Raw genomic sequence first — 21,782 nt, 5'->3', positions numbered from 1 at the left:
GCCAAAGGAAAGATCTGCGCCAGGTCCATCTGTTTAAGAGTAGACCTCTTCACCTGTAATTTAAAAAAAAAAGTGCTTAGCATTTCTAGTAAATTTCTGTTCTCTGTTTCAGCTTCATATTAACTCCACCTTCCTAATCCCTGACATAGGCCTAATTTAGGAAGGGGCTTTCTCCCTTGTGTTTGTAGGAAACCTTTTATGAATCTGGCCAAATTTTCCTTTGGAAGTTGCATTAATTTATTTTGAATTTTTGAAACTTTTTTCCAAAATTAAAATAAGCAAGTTCCTCATCTTCGTTGTTTGCATTTGGCTGATATCTTCTTTCAGTTCTCTTCTTTGTTTCATGACATCTTTCTTCTCTCCATTCCAGTTCTGTTCCCTTTCTTTTCTATTTTATTTCTCTCAAGCTGTCTTACTCTCTTTTCCTTTATAACTTAGCCTCCAAGCTTCTTGTAGTTTGCTAGTCTGACATTTTCAACTTTTTCAGTACTTCCTCCTTGACTGACCATTTCTCCTGTCTTCTCTCCTTATCTCCCAACAGCTTCCCATCTCTCGCTTCCTGTCTTTCTCCTTCCTTTATTCTTTATTCTGTAGTTCCTTTCTCTGTATTTTTACCCCCTTTCATTTTTTCGTATCACTCCCCTATTTCTCCCCCTTCCCTCCCAGCCTCTCTCCCTCTCCTCACCCTTTGTTTTATTATGTCTCTTTTCTCTTCTTCTTGCTGTCCTTAATCTCCTTTCCTTCCATCATCCCTTCCCTACCTGCTAGGATAGCATGGTATGGTTCGTCTCTTCTCGTCATGTCATGTCATACCATGTCTTCGTTGCCTGAGGTCCCCGTCCAGGTGTCCTGGTGTCTCGTCTTGGTCTTCTGCTTCCTGATGTTCCAAGTTCCTTGATGTCCTGCTCCTGTGTCTTCGTCTTCAGCACTCCTGAGCCTTCTGGTCCTGTAGGCCGGGGGTCCCTTGGATGATGTCTTTCCCGAGCATGGACTAGCCTGCAGGTGGACTGGTGTCCTGTGCTCCTGAGCCGTCATGTCCTGCCAGCCATTGGTGGAGCTTCGGACAACATTGGCTCCGTCATTGGAGTTCTGCTTCGACTGGATCCTTCCCTGCACTCGTCCCGTTCTCTGCGTGGTCCGTGACCAGCCTCCTCGGGCTGTGTAGGGCACGCAGTGGGACAGGGTGGTCCGTGACTCAGTTCCGCAGGTGAACTGAGTAGGGCGCTCTGAGAGACAGTGCCAATGTCCTTCCGCCCAGCTTCTCGTCTCATCTAGACTTCGTCAAGTTCCTCATCTCGTCCTGGATGCTGTTGCATCACTCTTGGTATCATGTCAACGTCTTGTTCCTGATGTCATCACATCGACCCTGGTCCGGGATGCCGTCGCATCGACCATTGGTCCGTGATGTCTTCGCATCAGCCTTGCTGTCGTGTCTTCGTCTGCTATGCCGTTGCATTGACCCTGGTGTCATGTCTTCAGCTACCTTGGTGTCTTGTCTTGTGCCAGCCCTCGTCTCTGATGCCGTCTGCATCAGCCTTGGTGTCAAGTCCTCGTTCGCAATGCCGTTGCATCAATCCTGCTGTCATGTCTTCGTGTCAAGGCCCATCTGCCCTCGACCTCAGACCAGGCCTGCTGCTCCATGCCGATCCAAGCGGCAGGTCCGAAAGGGCTCGGAATGGTCGGAGGACCATTCACATTCCAACATCATCCTGTTGTTGGCCTTGGGAGCTTGCAGGCCTGGCTGAAGGTAAGACCATCAGCCATGCTGAAGCATGCCGTCAACCCTCGGTTCGGCCCTGGATTTGTCCAGGGTCGGGCTGAGGCCCAAGAGCACACTAAAACACCCCGTCACGTAACACTTATGGTAAAAGGCTTTATTGCATAAGGTGCTTATTGCTACCACAGATGTTTAAACAGAGAGATATCAGAATCATTCCATATACTGTATATTTCCAGTCCTTTTTTCTAGAAAGAAAGGTGTATGTACTCAGATGCAGGGCTTTCTGTGTGGGGTGGGGTGGGTTGAGATTAGGGCTACCAATCAGTGCCCCATCCCCGCAAGGTAACCTTACACACTGCAGCTGGGTGCAGGGTTCCGTCATAGCATGATCCTCCCCTCTTTCTATTCTCTCTCCCACTGGTAGGACATGAGATAGACGTGATTTTATCTGCTGGTGCCTCCTCTACCACCATCATGGCATGGGAAAAGCAACAATAGAAGAAAGAGCTGGAAAGAGAGAGGCTCAAGAAACTCTGTCATGACAAAATTTGCACATATTGCTAAAGTAATTTTATAAAGAGATCAATATTCAAAAGTAATTTAGAGAGATAACTTAGTTATCCATGTACATGACAAGTTTTGGTATACTCAGCTCCTCATCCAGCTAGATTTTAGCCGGATAAGTCAATATCTGGCTAAAATCTAGCTGGATAAAAAAAAGAGGCATTCCGGGGACACAGTTGTGTCTAGGGAAAATACCTTGATGAAGCAGGTCTGTAGTCGGATAAGTAGCAGCATTCAAACTTATCCGGCTAACTTTAAAATTATAGGGGTATATTCAGCAGCATGGCCATATTGCTGAATATCCCAATTCAGTTAGCTGGCTTTGTCTGAATATTGACCTCTCTGTGGTTAAAAGGAGCATAAAGAATAAAAATACACAAAGTGCTAATAACAATATTAAAATTACAGGGTACAGAATGGTTGAAAGTATGGACAATTTCCAAATTCTGGTGCTGTTCTCTATTGTCCCTGGTCATGGGATATAGGGCTAGGGCCCCCAACTCTATTGCTCATTGCTCTTCAGAGAAGAGCCCTCTCCTTACTGCTCCAGCCAGCCCTTCTCCTCCCATGCAGCAGCCTGCAGAGATCAGGAGAGGAGGGGTGAGACTGAAGCAGACAGAAAAGAGCAGAGAAGAGTTACTCTGCTCCCTATTTCAGCCCCTCTCTACTTGTCATTTCCCAGGAGCTGATGCAAAGGGACAAAGAAAGGTGCCGATACTAAATACTGTCAAATACCAACAGAAATAAAATCCCCTGTAGATTTCTAATAATTCCTCTCAAAATTATCTCTTCCACTAGCAAATAGAAATGTTAGTTATCCAGTGTTGCTCAATTAACTATTGCATATAGGGAAAAATAACCCATGCTATAGTTACACAATGTTAGGTTCCATATTAGGTGCTACAACCCAAGAAAGAGATCTAGGCGTCATAGTGGATTAACACATTGAAATCGTCAGTTCAGTGTGCTGCAGCAGTCAAAAAAGCAAACAGAATGTTGGGAATTATTAGAAAGGGAATGCTGAATAAAACGGAAAATGTCATAATGCCTCTGTATCGCTCCATGGTGAGACCGCACCTTCAATACTGTGTACAATTCTGGTCGCCGCATCTCAAAAAAGATATAAGTGCGATGGAGAAGGTACAGAGAAGGGTGACCAGAATAATAAGGGGAATGGAACAGCTCCCCTATGAGGAAAGACTAGAGGTTAGGACTTTTCAGCTTGGAGAAGAGATGGCTGAGGGGGGATATGATAGAGGTGTTTAAAATCATGAGAGGTCTAGAACGGGTAGATGTGAATCGGTTATTTACTCTTTCGGATAATAGAAAGACTAGGGGGCACTCCATGAAGTTAACATGTGGCACATTTAAAACTAATCGGAGAAAGTTATTTTTTACTCAACGCACAATTAAACTCTGGAATTTGTTGCCAGAGGATGTGGTTAGTGCAGTTAGTATAGCTGTGTTTAAAAAAGGATTGGATAAGTTCTTGGAGGAGAAGTCCATTACCTGCTATTAATTAAGTTGACTTAGAAAATAGCCACTGCTATTACTAGCAACAGTAACATGGAATAGACTTAGTTTCTGGGTACTTGCCAGGTTCTTATGGCCTGGATTGGCCACTGTTGGAAACAGGATGCTGGGCTTGATGGACCCTTAGTCTGACCCAGTATGGCATGTTCTTATGTTCTTCTTACTCACTTTGTGTTCAATTAAATATTGCTCAACTGCTACTTCAGGTAAAAAAAAAAAATTATAATTGATATAGAAAAAACAGGAACGGTAACTTTCAAATAGCGCGTGTGCACACATTTTCATGCATACGTCGGCGCATGCCCAGTGACACATCCATTTTATAACATATGCGTTTGTGTTATAAAATAGCCTAGCCGCATGCACATGTGCACAAAATTTCAAGCGGGCGTGTGCATTTGCGCGCAAATGCCATTTCTGCCACGTAAATCGGGGATTTTAAAAGGGGCGTGCGCCAACGCTATTCCCAGTTTTACCACTTCATCCCCAGTTCGCCCAGTTAAGAGAGAGGTCCTCCAAACCCCCATCTAATTTAATAGGCTTCACTTGCCCCAGTTAGCCCCCCACCCTTAAAATCACGCAGATCTGCCTGGCTTTCTTTCTTTATTTTAATTTACACGTTATCCATAGCAGAAATAAAGTTACGAGGCAGGGGGCCTCGGTACGCACCAGGTCACATCAGTATTTACCTGCGCATCTTAGGTTCATGCCCTGAAACACCCATGCCCTGCCCAGACCATGCCCACATCCTGCCCCTCTTTGAAACTTTCGAGATGTGCGCACTGCGGGAGATATGTGCGTATCCGGGCGGCTTTTAAAATCCGCTCGGTGCACAGAACCCCCAACTTCTTTGTGCATGCCGTAATTAACGCATGTGTTGGGCTTTTAAAAGTCACCTCTTAATTTCCAAATCTTCCTAGGACCTTCTGATTTGAACCTTCACTTATTTAGAACTGTATTCATTTCCTTTCAAATACATGTTTTTTGCTTTAGGCTTTGAAAAAAATTGTGACTTTTTTCCCAATAGTATAATGTCAAAAAAGCACACAGAGCCTGGTGACAACTTTTAGACTAACGGGGAGATAAGTTTTCATGGATAAGTGTCTACTACGTCAGACGCAATAGTATAATGTCAGTTACTTTGAGGATCAGCCAATCTTTGAACTGCTGAGCTGTGAAAATAGAAATCCGTAAACCAAATGTCATCCAGTTTCTCACATGTGGTTTAGAAGCCACTCTATAAATAGATGGAATGCCAGCCTCCTAACTGTTAATGTTTTACACATGACAGTTCAGTAACAAATGGAGTACACAATCTAACTTTAACATACAGATTTACATCTGTACAATTTATCTAGCTACAGACATAAATATAGACATATCAATAGTGTAAGAGAGAGAGAGATGCAATATCATAACTGTGTGGTTTTTATTTTTAACTACTTTTTTCTATGGTATTTTTTTTCCTTCTATAGATTGAAGTAATCCAGATTAGGAAAGAAATTTTGCCTGATGCAACATAAAGGGGTGAATTTTCTGTTGTACTCTCAGTTGCAAAGCTAGCTGCATAATCTCAAACATTAGGCAGACCAACCCAATTTTTAGACACAAAGTACACACACAAACTGAGTTTCAAAATGGGGTTGTTACATGGATAAAATGCACATATGAACCATTGATTATAAAGTTATGTGCATAACAGCAGGGGAACCTAGGAGGTGGATGACCAGTCAATGACCACACTGGTATTGTTGGCTATTTAGATATTGCAGAGTTTTGTGATTAGAAATTAGAATGGTCGGGTGCTGGAGGGAACTAAGGGGATCTTGTATGCTCATCAAATCAAGATGCTGAAATACAAATGAGGAAGACAAAAATAGGTGGTCCTGGATGAGGAGAGAGATCTTGCAGGTGGTCATACTCTGTGGCTGGCAGCTGGGATTAACCTTAGCAATGTGAAAAGGATAACTGGACAGAGTGGATGGGCTAGATGGTCTTTTTTTTCTGCCATCATTTACTGTGCTTCTGGGTTTTTAAAATTTTAATTGTGAAATTTAAATGGAAATCTGTAACACACTGAACTTGTTGCGGGAGCGCTAGGGAGCGATCCCGCTTCCAGGGAGAGTGGTGTGCCCTTGGACCATGATGCGACTGCAGAGAGGAGCTCCTTAGAAGTGCCGAAGCAGGTGAGACGTATCCCAGCATAGGCGGACAGGCAGAAGACCAGGGACTGTCATCTCTGCCAAACCTGACGCATCAGTAGAGACCCAACAACACAATGCTGGTCTCTGGGGTAGCCCTCCGGCCACTTGATAGCCCTTTCAGACCTGCCATATGGGAATGGCAAATGCGCCAGGACGGACAGTGGTCGAGAGCAGACGATGGAACTGGAACAAGATGAGACTTGAAGACTGAAGGGTGATGTGAGGGTGATGGCGGAAGCCATCCAATTTCACTTATTAATGGAGGAGGATGCCTGGCACAAAATGCTTGAGATCCTCCAGTTCGTGGAGCCTCCTAAGGAAATTGTGGTAGTCCCGGTACATGAGATCCTTAAGGAGATGCTACTGAGGATACAGTCCTCCCATTAATAAGAAGGCTGCTGGATTCGATAAGTGTCAGCTACCCCACCAGCGGGTGGTGGTAGAATCTGCCCTCAAGGGGGCCAAGTGCTCTTGAACTCATTCCTCAGTGCCCCCGGGGAGGAACCATAGAGTGATAAACAATCTTGGAAGGAAGGTATTTCAAAGCACCATGCTCATTGCCCACATTGCTGCCTACCAGCTCTACATGAGTTAGTATTCGTGGGGCATCTGGAAGCAGGTGCAGGAGGTATCTGAGCAGCTGCCTCAACAGCAGCAGGACACCCTCATGTTGCTGGTGCATAAGGGCCTGGAGTGCAGAAAACATGAGGTCCGAGCAACCTACAATGTTTTCAAGATGGTATCGAAAGTCTCTGCAGTGGGAATTGGTGCCTGCAGAATGGCATGGCTGCGGACCTCAGATCTCTGACCAGAGGTAGAGGAGCACTTGCTGACATGCCATGTACTTGGAAAAATCTCTTCGGAGATAGGTGAGTGTTGCTGGGTCTCAACTTCAGGACCACCATGAAACTCTCCAACAACTCTCTGTTACGGAGCGTGGATCCTTAGGTCAAGGGGAAATTGGTATCAGCTGTGGAGAGGAGCCCCACAGGTCTCCACCATTGGCAGACGAGGCTAATGGGAAGCCTGAGACCCCGCTGATACTTCACCACTACCAGCCCACGTTCCCCTCAGGTTGAGCCCTTGGGTACCGGGCCGGCTGTACTTATGTGTGGGCCCCAAGAGACAGAGTCCAACTGCAGGTTTAGCTCTAGCCGGCAAAGATGAGTTGAAGGCAGGAACTGGCAAAGCAAGACAGATGGTGTGACTGGAGGTCGGGTGGCAGTGTAACTCAAAGGTCTGGTACAAGCAGAGGTCTTGGCAGGCAGCGAATCTCGGAGGTCAGGTACAAGCAGAGACCTTGATAGGCAGCGAAACTCGGAGGTCAGGTACAAGCAGAGGTCTTGGCAGGCAGCGAATCTTGGAGGTCAGAAACAAGCAGAGGTCTTGGCAGGCAGCGAATCTCAGAGGTCAGGAACAAGCAGAAGTCTTGGCAGGCAGCAAATCTCAGAGTTCAGGAACAAGCAGGGATCAAGCCAGTCAGAAGCAAGATTACAGGAATGGGTCTATCAAGAACACAAGCAGGAGCTGAGTAGCCAAGGCGAGGGCTTGCAGGAAGGCCTTGCCTTAAATAGTCCCGGGTGAAGAGGGAGGAGCCCTAGCACCTCCGATAGCAATTCCCTTAAATGATGTCAGAGGCCGCGCGCGCTTGTGCATAGGAGCACGGGGCACTCCTAAGGGACCGGACCAGGCACTACCGCGTCTAGGCCAAGAGGGAGCAGCAGCTTTGGAGGCCTGGTGAGGTTCCTGTGGGGAAGGAGTGCACAGTCGGGAAGGAGCAACAGCGTCTGAGGCCTGGTGGAGGCCCTGCACGGAAGGAGCGCATGGCCGGGGAGGAGCAGCTGTGTCAGAGACCCGGCAGGAGCCCAGAGCGGAGAGTGCATGGCGACCACAGCACCCCATGGTCGCGAGACTTCCAGGGCTAGCAAGCGGTGGGCAGCCACAGCGGTAGGTGGAGAGAGCAGGCTGCGGCCTTCCGCGGCCGGATCCCTTAACAGTACCCCCTCCTCTAGGCCTTCTCCCAGGGGCTCCGGGTTTCATAGGATGCTCCTTGTGGAATTGTTGAATCAGATTTTTGTGGAGAATATAAATGGAGGGTTCCCAAGAGTTTTCCTCAGATCCGAAGCCCTCCCATTAAATCAGATACTCCCATCTCTGGCCTCTTCTTCTGACATCAAGGACTTCTTGGACTTGGTAAATATTCTCATCCTCTGAAGAAAGTTGAGGAGGTTCAGGGATTTTCCTGGACGGCCACTATAGCACCAACGGCTTTAACCAGAAAGCATGGAAAACATTATGAATTTTCAATGAGTGTAGCAACTGAAGGCAGTAGGTAACAGGTCCTAATTACTGAAGCACTGGAAAGGGACCAATATAGCGGGGTGCCAAACACATGGACAGAATTCTCAGACAAATGAAGCGGGTACTAAGCCAAACTTTTTCTCCTGGGCGATATTGCGGCGCCGGTCTCTGGTGGTGGTCAGCAAATTTCTTGGCTGAGCAGCCTGCTTCTTGAATAATGTGCTGCACATGAGACCAGAGTCCCTTTAGTTTTTCAGCTGTCATCTAGACTACAGGTAAAGGGACCGATAGCGGAAGAGGCAAGAGAGGAAGTGGCTGTTTCCCATAGACAATCTGGAATGGGGAGGCTCCCATCGCAGTACAAGGGTGAGAATTGTGCGAAAACTCTGCCCAGGGAAAGAGTTCATCCCAGTCGTCTTGGCGAGCGTTGATGTAAGTTCTCAAGAATTGTTTCAAGGTGCGGTTGGTCCACTCCACTTGGCTGTTAGCTTGTGGGTGGTAAGCCATGGTGAAATCCAAAGTGATACGGAACTTTTTGGAGAGACTTTACCAATACTTGGCTGTAAATTGAGGGCTTCGGTTTGAAGAAATGTGAAGAGGAAGGCCATGAAGTCAAAAGATGTGTTGCACAAACAAATGTGCTAACTGGGGAGCTGACAGAAGACTGGGTAGTGCCGTGAAGTGGGCCATTTTGGAAAAACAGTCTACCACTACCCAGATAACAGTGTTACCTCCAGAGACTGGTAAATCCACTAGGAAATCTGTAGCAAGATGTGACCAGGGTTTTCTGGGGACTGGAAGTGGCTGAAGCAGACCCCAAGGTTTGCCCGTTGGAGTATTTTGCTGGGCACAGGTCGGACAGGACGCTACATAGGCACGGGCATCCTGCCGCATATTGGGCCACCAATAATATTGGTGGAGAAGAGCCAGGGTTCTGAGCAGACCAGGGTGTCTGGATGTGTTAGAGTCACGAAGTCTATGGGGTACCATGGTCATATCTGGCAGGACCGTCCGAGTAGCAGCAAGGATAATCTGTACAGGATCTATAATGTGTTGAGCAGGTTCTTCATGGTCCTCCTTAGAGAAATAACAAGAAAAGGCATCAGCACGCAGGTTCTTGGATGCTGGGCGATAGCATAAATCAGAGTTGAATCGTGTGAAGAATAAGGCCCAGCGGGCCTGGCGAGGGTTGAGACGCTGAACCTGCTGCAAATGTTCTAGATTCTTATGGTCTGTAAAGACTGTAATCTTGTGTTGGGCCCCCTCCAACCATTGGCGCCATTCTTAGAAAGCCATCTTAATGGCCAGTAATTCTTGGTCACCAATGGCATAATTTCGCTGAGCAGGGTTGAACTTCTGGGAGATGAATGCACATAGGTGCAGAGTTCTGGCTAAATTATTCTGGCTGAGTACTGCTCCTATGCCGTCCAAAGAAGCACCCACTTCTACGACGAAAGGAAGCCTGGGGTCGGGGTGTCGCAAGCAGGGCTTTCACAGGAAGGCCTCTTTAAGGCCTTGAAAGGACTCCGATGCCTCAGCCGGCCAATCCTTTATGGGGGCTCCCTTACCTGTGAGGGCTGTGAGGGGAGCTGCCAATCGAGAGTAGTGCTTAATAAAGCTACGATAGTAATTAGCAAACCCCAGGAAATGCTGGAGAGAACGCAGTCCGGAAGGTCGTGGCCAGTCATGGATACATTTTAACTTGGTTGGATCCATACGAAACCCACGGTTGGATACAATGTATCCCAGGAATGGAAGAGACTGTCTCTCAAAAAGACACTTTTCAGGCTTAGCATACAGGTGGTTTTCCCATAGACGTTGCATAACTCGTCAGATATCCTGGCGGTGACACTGTAGTTTTGGAATAGACCAGGATGTCATCCAGATATACAACTACACAGTCATATAACAGGTCACAAAAGACTTTGTTCATTAAGTTCTGAAAGACGGCGGATGCGTTACAAAGACCAAAAGGCATGACCAAATATCTATAATGGCCGTCGCGAGTATTAAAGGCCGTCTTCCATTCATCGCCATCTTTGATTCAAACACGATTATATGCTCCTCTAAGATCCAATTTCAAAAAGATACGAGCCCCTTGTGGATGATCAAATAATTCTGATATAAAAAGAAGTGGGTACCTGTCCTTCATGGTTATGGCATTGAGACCTCTGTAGTTGATACATGGATGAAGGGATCCATCTTTTTTGCCTACGAAGAAAAATCCAGCCCCAGCTGGGGAGCTGGAGTGGCGAATGAATCCCTTCTGTAAATTCTCTTTGACATATTCAGATATAGCTTTTGTCTCAGGCAAGGACAAGGGATAAACCCAGCCCCGAGGTGGCGTGGAATCAGAAATCAGGTTAATTGTACAATCGAACTGCCTATGCGGGGGTAAAATATCTGCTACATTTTTGGAGAAGATATCTGCGTATTGGCCATATTGCGGAGGAACTCTTTGGGGTAGTGTAGCATCTTCACTAGTGGGGTGGTAGCAGAAGTTGCAATTATACATCTCCGCTGACAGGTGGAACCCCAGCTGAGCAGCCGTAGATTGGTCCAATCAAATTGAGGATTATGCTGCTGGAGCCACGGAATATCCAACACAACTGGGTGAATGGCCTTCTGGATAATGTAGAAGGAGATTGACTCCTGGTGGCCAGGCTCAATACGGCATTCTAATGGAGCAGTCATGTGAGTGATCTTGTCCGGAAGAGGATCCCCATGGATTGAGGACAAGGTGAGTGGAACTGGGCAAAGACATGTGGGAATCATGAGTTGGTCCACCATCTCCGGCATAAGAAAAGAGTTGGCCCTTAATTCATTGAAGATTCAGGTGGCAGCTCTTGCCTGTTTCTGAGGGTAAGTGAATGGTGGACCCTTGTCAGCTCATCCAGATGTGCCTCATTTCTTAAAAGGGGTGAAGCATCTTTGGCCTTCCCTGCGGTTGCCCGTACCCTTGTGGAGTCTTAATCTGGTTTTGGATTTCCTGGCGGGTCCCATTTTTAACCTCTGTGCAGCCTTTCCTTAAGGTTACTTACGTTGAAAATGGTGTTTCTTGTGGCAATTTGTTCTGGGCATAGAGTCTCCAAACTGCAGGCATTGTTTTGTCAGGAACTGTTTCTGTGAGTGACTCTAGGGTGGATACAGTTGTGTACTGTTCTGTCTTTTTTGCCAAATATGGTCTCGGGTTTTCACTTGAATCAATCAATTTACCTGCCAACTCTGGATAGGGAGAGAGATGTGGAGGAATATCTCTTGTTACGGTCCTTGGATGTCAAGAGACATATCTTGAGGTAGTTAGAGGTTTCTGAGCCTCTCAGGAAGGCGGACCAGCTGTTTATACTCCATGGTGGAAGTAAACAGGGTAAGCTGGCATCGTGGGCTACAATAGCCCGCTTGATTAAGGAGGTAGTCACAGCTGCGTATGTGGATGCTGAGCAGCCATTGCCTAGTCAGGTTAGGGCTCATTCCACTAGGGCTCAAGCATGGTCATGGGCAAAGATTAGATTGCTGTCTCCCATCGAGATTTGCCAAGCTGCAATGTGGTTCTCCGTACATACCTTTTCCAGGCATTACCCCCTGGATGTGCAGGCCCAGGAGGACGCAGGCTTCGCATGTGCAGTATTGATAGGACTTTTCGTTCTTGGCATGCAGATAGGTGGATCCAGAACCAGTGGGATGTACCAAACCTACTCCTGAACAGGGCAGGAGGCTGCCTGTGGTCTGATCAATACCGCATGTGTGAAGCCTGCGTCTTCCCGGGCCTGCACATCCAGGCGTTAATGCCTGCAAAAGTTATGTAAGGAGGACTACATCGCAGCTTGGCAAATCTTGACAGGAGACAGCAATCTAATCTCCACCTTCCCACCCTTGGCTGCCAGATGTTTGTGCTATTGTCCTCCTGCATGGCTGCATGTTCCAGGGATTACTGGTAAGTGTCAATCCAGTCCCTAGACTAGTGTTATTGCATTCCATGTCTGAGCTCAGTGTTTTCCTGTTGGTTGAATGCTTGAGTGGTTGTCTGTTAATAATCAAGTTTCTGTTAGTTTGTCCACAATTGGCTTTTGCAGACAATATTGGCAAAAGGCTGATGTCTGTGCATGGGGTATATATACCATGACGTCGGCTTTGCTCCGTCTCCATCTGCTGGCAAAGGTGCATAACCCACTGGTTCTGGAGCCACCTATCCTTATTAAAGAAGAGGAAATTATCAGGCAAGTAGTAATTTCTCCTTGCTTACCTGTAATAAGTGTTCTCCGAGTACAGCAGGATGTTAGTCCTCATGAAAAGCACTTGCCACCCTGTGGCGTTGGGTTTCTCCTATTTTTCTTTTTTTAATTATAATTCTACGTTACAAGACTGGAGAGGGACCCCACGTGGATGCATGGTATAGGACATGCTGGGTGTGCTCAGTGTGCCTAGTCAAAGTTCTAGAAATTTTGACACAAGTTTTCCACATCGGGACTCTAACTGATGATGATGTCATCCATGTGTGAGGACTAACATCCTGCTGTCCTCGGAGAACAGCTATTACATGTAAGCAACTCTGCTTTTTCTTGCTTTGGAAATATCAATGCACACTGACCCATACATGTGTAATTTTGGAGAAAAATTGACAGTATTTTATAAACTGTGAAACTCCCGCTGCACAGTTGATAAAATATTAGCATTAATCTTCATGCGGCCTCTTATGCATGCTATACCATGGATAGGTTTGAAAGCTGGGCCCAACTAAGAGCCCAACTATCAAACCCATCTGTGGTACAGCATTTGCTTTCATAATTAGATGCGTGGAAATTAATACTAGTAACTTACAAACTGTGCGGCAGGAGCTTCACAGTTTATAAAATACTGCATACTTCTGCTTCAAAAATATACATGTATGTCAATATGCGCCAATATTGCCAATTCAATAAAACACATATTTTAACCATTTTATAAACCTTCATAAATATATTTTACCTGTGAAATAATTGTGGCATTGCACAAATACAGAGCCAGAATTAAAGGCGGCGGCAGGTATTTTATAAAGTATGCATGCACACTGTTTTGAAAATGCTTACTTGTGCATGTATTTGGAATAATCAGTTTGCCAATACCTCCACCTGTTCATCCATCATTCTCCAATTTACCTAGACCCTCTAGCATTTCACCCTGAATACAAATTCACCCAGATCTCCCACCCAAAAGCTGCAGAAAACGGACAAGTCTGATTTCACTTGTATGAGTCAATTAGCCACTGTAAGACTGTATGAATGTTTGATAATGTATACTCATATATCTCTTATACAAAGAAACTATAGCATGTGCTTCAGAATCCCGCCCTGGAATACCCCCTAGACCACCCCTTTATTTCCCCAGTAAAATGTACACAAAAAAAACAAAAACATGCACATACTCATGATGTTTATAAAATAGCATATACACGCCTACATGCTACTTGTATGCATATTTGCTATTTTTCTGCGTGAAACCCTTTTGATAATTTACCTTTAAGTATTGAACATTTTAGGGTAAATTTTCAGGTTTGCAGATTTACTCCCATCTGTGAATTTAGGCATGGCAAAGAGCATTAATAAAAATATCTATTTCTAATTAGTTGTATAAGAATAGGGTGGAATGGAAATCTGAATCCTATACAGGGGTGGCCAATTCCAGTCCACAAGAGCCCCAAACAGACCAGGTTTTCAGGATATCCACAATGAATATTAATGAGATAGATTTGCACGCCCTGCCTCCATTGTATGCAAATCTACCTCATCCTTATTCATTGTGGATGTCCTGAAAACCTGGTCTGCTTGGGGCTCTGGAGGACCGGGATTGGCCACCCCAGCTGTAGCACAAACTGAAGAGTTAAAAAAAAAATCTATGTTCTAATACTGGACTGCAGAACTCATAAGACCCATACCAAACGCTTTGATTTTTATCCAGTTGACTCAAGAAAACATATGTTCTATTGAATGAAAACCACGCTGAAAGGAAAGCCAGGGCATGCGTTTTTGAGAATTAATATGGCAGAGATTGGATAACAGTCTGTGTTTCAGCAATTCATTTTATACTGCTCGCTGCCTCCTCCAGAAACACCAACTCTGGAAACTGACACCTCCTGCATGATGTGCATCCAAATCACTTCTCACACAGCAGGCTCACAATCAAGAACAAATGCCTGGCTGAAAGTATACATAGTAACATAGGAGATGATGACAGAGAAAAAGCAACCAACCCATCCATCTGCCCATTTATGCCTGTCCCTAGCACTAAGGATATATCCCATCTAAAGCTTCTCACTTCAGAATTTCCTTCTGACTGATGCTAGGTCAAGGGATAATTTTCAGGCATTCTGTAAACGTTGCAGAGCTTGGTTATTTACTAAAGCTTTTGATTGTGCTTGATTGGAACTTTTATTGTTGAATTGTTTTGTTTGTCTTAAATTGCTGGGGGGGGAGGGGGGACTTTTCTACACAACACTTTATAGGCCTTCCAGGAGTTGTAGTTAATAAATTTGGAAATCAATCAATCAATCAATAAAATATCTCTCCTTATCTAGGACAGTTTTTGTCGTATTCCTCATTTGTGGTCTACCATATTGGGCAGATAAGCATAACAAATCCCCCACTTATAGGTGAATGTTAAAGCCCAGCGTGAGGCAAACACGGGAGATATGCACAAAAGTCGGCCCGAGGTGCCCATGTACACGCGTTATCTCCCAAAAAGGGGCAGGGTGTGGGCGGGGTCTGGTTGGGGCATGGGCATTCCTGGAATTCTCAATGAAACCAGCGCGTAAATACGTTTGTGCAGAAGCGCACGCCGGCATCCCCTACCGCATAACTTTGTAAGTCATAAAAAAAAATATTATAAGCATGTCAAGAAGGTTTTAAGGGTCAGGATTAACAGGGGGGGGAAAGGGAGGCTCTTAAACTAGGGGAGTTTAGAAGTCCTATCCCTTGCCTGGGCGAACTGGGAACGAACTGGTGAAACTGGCAGTGGCGTGGACGTGCGCCCCTTTTAAACCCCCCCCCCACTTACGCAGAGGAAGCAGGATTTGCACGCACGTATGTGCACACTCAGCCTGTTTTATAACTCGCACGCATATGTTATAAGATAGCCGCATCCGTGGGCGCGAGCTGGCAAACAAGGGGGAGCAGGACTGAAGCATGATAGAAACACCTGCACCTTTCCCTTCCTCCCAACCTATCCACTACTGCAATTCAGATCCTCTTTTTCCTTCAGATCCTGGAACCCACCCCACCTCAACTCCTCCTACTCCCTTCTCCCCTTCCTCAATCCCAGAGCCTTCCTCCTTTTCTCTCCTTTCCCCATCCCAGATTCCTGATCTGTTCCCCTCAATGTTCCCTCTCTCCCTCTCTCCCACCCTCCCCTCCCTTCCCCCCATTCCTAGTTCTTTTTCTTTCTCACACTTCTCCCCCTAGCCCCAGACCTCCCACTTTCTCCTCACCCTATTCCTGGTCCTCCTCCCTTCCTCTTCTCATCCCCGGTCCTCTCACCCTCTCCTTCTCCTCTCTCCATCCCTGAAATCTCCTCCCTGTACTGATATTTGAGATCCCTTTTTCTCACCCAGTAAAAATAAAATAAATTATACCGACGATAAAATAATAGATGGAAATATTTGTCAATCTGCTTCAGAATTTTCAAATTTGTGCCTCAGAGCCTATCCCTGCGGTGCCACAGGAAACTATAGGGCCGTGCCTTAGACCTGTTCCTGTTGTCTGACCTTTTAGGGTGGAGAAGGGGGCGACAGTGCTGAAATCTGTCACAGACTTAAAACTCTGCCACTAGGTTATGCTTCTGCTACCTCTTCAGTTTTTTGGGTTTTTTTGCAGCTAAGGATCTTCTGTGATTATCCCATGCCTTCTTAAAGTCCCTTACTGTTGTAGCCTCCACCATCTACTTTGGGAGGACGTTTAATTCATCCAGCACCCATTCTGTGAAAAAAAAAATATTTTCTGCTCTTACTCCTGAGCTTAATCCTTGTAACCTCATTTCACAACCCCTTGTTCTAGAAATGTTTGTTTCCAATGAAAACAGTTTACTTCTTGTGCTTTATGAATACCTTTCATGTTTTGGAATGTTTTCTATCATCTATCCCTATCCCTCCTCTCCTAGAAGTTAAAGAGGGAAAGCAATTTTCTAAGGCGTTTCCAAGGGAAACACAGTGCTTTTCCCCCAGACATGGCTTTTTATGAAATTGCGCGCGACAGGTAAACGTGGGCGCACGTGTCCTGTGTGATGTCAGGGTGCAACCAGAGATGTTCCCAGGGATGGGGGTTAGGATGGGATTCGCATTTATGCACATACGTTTGCATTTTTAAAAGGGTGCAGGTGAATTGTCCTGAAACATTTCAGCACACAGATTGGAAGTTGCAATTGCCCGCAGGTAGTTTTGGTGGGATCATTTGCAAAGGGGAAATACTACCTACTTTTCCCTTTTGCACATATTTGATTTTAAGTTTATATGGGCTGTCCACCCTGCTGAGGAGATATCCCAGCTGTCAGCCGCAGAGCATGCCCTCCTGGTAAGATAGCACTCCTTATTTATATTCCTTTTCTCCATCTCATAGGGCTTTTGGTGCTGATCCTGCACCATTTTGATAACCTTTCTCAGGAATGCCACCATTCTGTCTATATCTTTCTGGAGGTAAGGCCACCAGAACTGGAAACAGTACCTCAGTTGCACTTTCTTTCACATGGAAAACTAAATGGGCATCACAGAAAGTGAAAATGTCTTTCCTTTTTTTTTTGTCTTGGCTATATGTGTTCTGATATAAGATAATTTGATTTAGTGAAGGGGTGTTCTATACAGTTACCTGCATAGGATTTTATTTTCAGGTTCACCTGTGTTCTCTGTACAAACATCTTTCAAGTAATTCAGAGAGCATGCTTCAGTAAATTATTACAGGGAGGCATTTGCCATTTAGAAAACAAAATTCAAGGCCTAGGGATCATGACACGAAGTTGGATGGAGGAAGGATCATAGGAACTATGAGGATGCCTGGAATAGCTTGCCAACAGAGGTAGCAATAACTGAAACCAAGCATATTTGAGCCGGATTTAGAGGGCAGTAGTAAGGGCAGATGAAGGAGTAGTTAAAAAATAGGAAGGGGGCTTGGACATTATCAATTGCTTGCATAGTAGAAGGCTCAAAAGGGGAGAGCACAAAGCTGACTTATATAGCTATGGCAAAATCCCCAAGAAAAGTAAGCAAGATCAAACAACTTAAAAGCAGCAGCAAAACTTTGGTATATTCTCAGATATAGTCAGGGACAGGTGACAGTTTTCCTAGTATGGGCTGCAGAGTGACTTAGCTGCACTTCTCTGCTAAAGGCAAAAGGAGGAGTAATACCCTGCAAGTTGTCAAGTTAGTATGAGTGGCAGCTGGAAGATATACCTTGCAGTGAGTAAGGGAATAAGAGTAAAAAGGGTGATATTCACAGCTAGAAAGAGCGTAGGTGGTTGAGCTTGCATGTCTGGCAGCTGGGAGATGTTGTTTAGCTAGAGTAGTGAGTAAGACAAGGTCAACCAGACAGCCAGGCTGGGCAAAATGGTCCTTATCTGCTGACATCTGCTGTATTACTATGTAAAAGCCTGCAGAAGAACAGGCAAAACAGGGCTGAAAGGAATTTATCATGATAGGAGAAAGGTGTTCAGCAGTAAATAACTTCAGCAGCTCTCTAAATGTAAAAGATTTCAGGCATATGGTGAAATGAAGAGCATTTCAAAGGGGCTGAATTCAGAGGAATAGTGCAGAAAGTCTTACTTGTATATGACAACAACCCAGGTACCATGATGTAGTGAAGAAGAAAGAACCCCTATTCTGTTAATTAAAAAATGTGTTTGGTTCTGTCAGTAAAATAGTGATCCACTGTGTATTAAGAAAGGGCTTTCAGATGATATGAAGGCACGTTCAAGAACAAACACAAAGTAAAGCTGCTTTGGCTTTGGCACAGAGCCCTTGAGATCTCTATGGCCGTTTTCTTTCCAGTACTGGCTCAATAAATGAAGGAGTCTTGAATTACTTTTCACAGCGGATCAGATTTAGTGAGCCCAAGGACTCGTGCACGCTGGTTTCAGGTTTGGTGTGCTGAAAGGTTTTGCCTCCTAGGCTTCTTTGCACTTTTCCGTTGCTCTGGTCTTTTGATGGTTTACGTTTCCCGCTTCTAGCGCACTTACTTGTGCTCTCCAATTCAGGGGGCCATTTCTAAAGCCATTTTATGTGAGTACAGGTAAATAGCGATTTGCTGTCTGAACATTGCCCTGCTCCAATCCAACTGGAAGTGCACATGGTGCTCCAAATTGTGTAGATATTTAGCCATATCTAGGGGAGCATGCTCGAGGGATAGGAAGGTAGGGTGTGGAGATTGCAGTATCAAGTCTACACACATTACTCTCTCCTTACAGAATCAAGGGGTGCAAAAGCCTGAGGTTGCAAAGAGAAAGGGTGCACACATTTTCTCTTTGAAATTGGTGCAAAAACTGCGGGTAGAAAGTAAAATAGATGGTTTGAAAATGACCTCCTCAAGATTTCCAATTTACTAAGGCTATTTTTTTTTCTCCTTTTTTTGTTGATAGGGAAAACAATTCTGTAAATCAGGCCTTTTGTGCTTAATCATTAATGTTGTATTCTCTTGTGGAATCCTCTCTATACTCAGCTTCAATAGCCTCAGCATTATTATAAATGAACGTAATGTAATGTAGTATACAGTATTGAAAAATTGGAACCATAATTCTGCATTCTTGTGTGCAGATCTGTCTCTGGCTCATGTGACCTAGGGTGTGAAAGCTTTTCTTTTGCACAGTGGCATTTTGCTGTCATGTTTCTGCTTCCAGGGAAACATCAACACCGAGGGAACTTTATTGTTGGGCTATGAAGCAGCCAAAGAGCCAGTGCCTAAGACTATCAGAATCCTGCACAAAATGGCCAGTGTAGATGCATTTTTAGATCTCCGGTAGCCTTGATTTAAACAAGAATAATTGCCATTGTCAGCCGCATAGACATATACAGTTCTTACAGTGTTTGTGTTAGATTTGTTTAAAACAATTGAGTAAGTGTTAGGTGTGAGTATAATAACCAGAAGGAATATTTGTATGTATTATCTTTTTATAAATTTAGTAGCTGAAAACTGAATACCAGCCGTCAACACTCCCTTATTAGAAATTATCAGCTCTTTAATGTCAGCCATTGGGTGACAGCCTGCCACTGCTATGTGACCGATATATATAGAGATCTCAAATTACTGAATTTAGTATTTAATATTCTTCTTGACATTTTCCCCTTTGATCCTTTTGTGGGCGGGAAATCCTGGTCTTTTCACTGTTTCTGTTTGTCGTTTCCAGGTCCGACAGATCTCAGCATGAAAAGACAGTTAGCAACCAGCTCTGGATCTTCTAGCAGTACAAGCTCTAGACCCCAGCTAAACCCAACTGAAGTTAATGCAGTCCGGCAGCTCGTTGCTGGCTATCGGGAATCTGCAGCATTTTTACTGCGTTCAGCAGATGAACTGGAAAACCTAATTTTACAGCAGAACTGAGCCACCTGACCTCCAGACTAGCCCGGTTTAATCCTGGAATTCCACTAGTGATGATCTGATTTTCCAGAAGAGCCATCTCACATTGCTGCAAAGTCTTCAAGGAAAGTTACTCACCATAATGCCACACTGTTCTTAATCCATGAAGTGATGTGTTAAGATGCTTGAAGTGAACCTCGACCTCTGGCATTTCCAAGGTACTCTAATGTGTCTAGCCTTTTGCTTTTTTGTTTTAGTGTGTCAGCTTAAATATGGAAACAAAATGGATGTAGATTGTGAAAGTCAGTCATGCTAAGAAGTGAAAGAAGCAGAAGATACTGTGGTGTCAACTTTGGTTCGAGATCCAAGTGCAATATTCGTGAAATGTGCTACTGACTCAATGGACCTAAAACTGCAGTATAAGGCAACATTTTGCCAACGTTTCCTGTTACTACAGGATAAAACTAAGGATCATTAATTTTTTTAGGGGAAAAAAGAATTTTTTTACAAAAACAATAAAACTTTTTGGTTTTCCATTTAGATTGTTCATTTTTACTTTGACAACTTTTTCACTTGTCCTACAAGAATGTTTTTGAAGAGCCGATGTTAAGTTACTCCCTAATTTGAGACTTCAGATTCTTTCTGCAAAAAAAGAAAAAACAACAACAAAAGTAACACTTGATGCTGGATAACCCCTTAACTCCTGTCCTGTGAAAACTTCATGTCTGGGATTATTTCTAAAAGAAGCATGCACTGCTCCTTCTCTCATGCTGTTTGCGGCCCCCATGCCATAACAAATTCCAGGTTTCTTAGCAATTACAGACTTTGTTTTAAAGACATATCCTAGAAGAGTAATTGGTTTCCTATAGCAAACTCACCTCCACAATCACTGCTGCTGCTGCCGGTGTTCTGTATAGATCCCTCTGTTAGTGGGTGGATGCAGATGACTGAATGTTTAAAAGGTTGCAAGTGACAATCTGAAAAATTGCACTCTTGCGTGTGTTTTTCATTTTACAAAAGTACTTACAAGAAAGGCCATTTCACACTTCTGGTGTGATTTGTATAATTTCCCTGCCCACTCGCCTAAAAAAGAAATTGTATAAAACAACTGTAATCAATGCAGCTGCAACTCACACTGAATTCCTACCTTGTTTTGTTCCCTCCTCCCGCCCTGCAAAATCTTTCTTATTTTCTAATGCTGAATACACATTAATGGTGTTTTCTTTGTGCACTAAGGCAAGCTTATTTTTACGTATGTGTAGACAAGTACTTTGGTTCATGCTTACTGTAATATCTGTTCAGTTGTTTAGCTTTTGTTGACTATCAGGTTCCTTGTGCATTCCTGAATTTGCCTTATTTCATGTAAAAACAAATTATGTAATTCAATTTTTGACAATGAGTTTAAGGCATCAGTGATATTTTATATCTACTTGTTACATAGAGTTTTCCAAGTACTGACTGTGATCGTGTCCAAGTAATGTGCACTTTTTCCTGTAACTGTGGACATTGCTATGCTTTTCTTTTAGTGTTTCTAGGATTACTGTTGCATACAGTTACGTAAAAAAAAAAAAAAAAAAAAAAGAACTTTTGTGATACTGTTGGTAAATATAAATGTGAAAAAAAAAGCTATTGAAATAGTATTTTGAAGACACTGTACATTACATAAATAAACATCTCTTTGCGTTGCGAACTGATGTTCGCCACTTTAAATGAAAATCGTACATTTTGAGGGCTGGCATCATTTCCTCTGGTTTTGTTTGGATTAATAAACAGATTTATGTGCACAAACACACTATTGTGTGACATCGCAATGATATTTGAGAGCCGCGTTGCTAATAATATGCTGGCATGGAAACCGGACAATAAAAGGAATCTGTGAAGAGTTGGTGGGAAAGAAGGTGAACTAATCCACTCTTGTACTTTGGGTGGAGGGTG

The 21,782-nt window shown here is 44.3% G+C and overlaps 1 protein-coding gene across 3 annotated transcripts in view; it reads left to right on the top strand.

Annotated features, from left to right (window-relative positions):
* The window catches only part of NOL4 (nucleolar protein 4), an 856,374-nt gene extending 834,884 nt beyond the window's left edge, over window positions 1-21,490 (top strand). For all 3 annotated transcript variants that reach the window (XM_029591209.1, XM_029591207.1, XM_029591206.1), the window contains one exon: window positions 19,678-21,490. In XM_029591209.1, the coding sequence (XP_029447069.1) occupies window positions 19,678-19,871 (194 nt within the window). In that variant the 3' untranslated portion in view covers window positions 19,872-21,490. The remainder of the gene's footprint in view (window positions 1-19,677) is intronic.
* The last annotated feature ends 292 nt before the right edge of the window (window positions 21,491-21,782 follow it).

Source organism: Rhinatrema bivittatum, chromosome 2 (genome assembly GCF_901001135.1).
Source record: "Rhinatrema bivittatum chromosome 2, aRhiBiv1.1, whole genome shotgun sequence".
NCBI classification, from domain to species: domain Eukaryota; kingdom Metazoa; phylum Chordata; class Amphibia; order Gymnophiona; family Rhinatrematidae; genus Rhinatrema; species Rhinatrema bivittatum.
The sequence above is the reverse complement of the archived record's forward strand: the minus strand, read 5'-3'. Positions and strand labels throughout refer to the sequence as shown.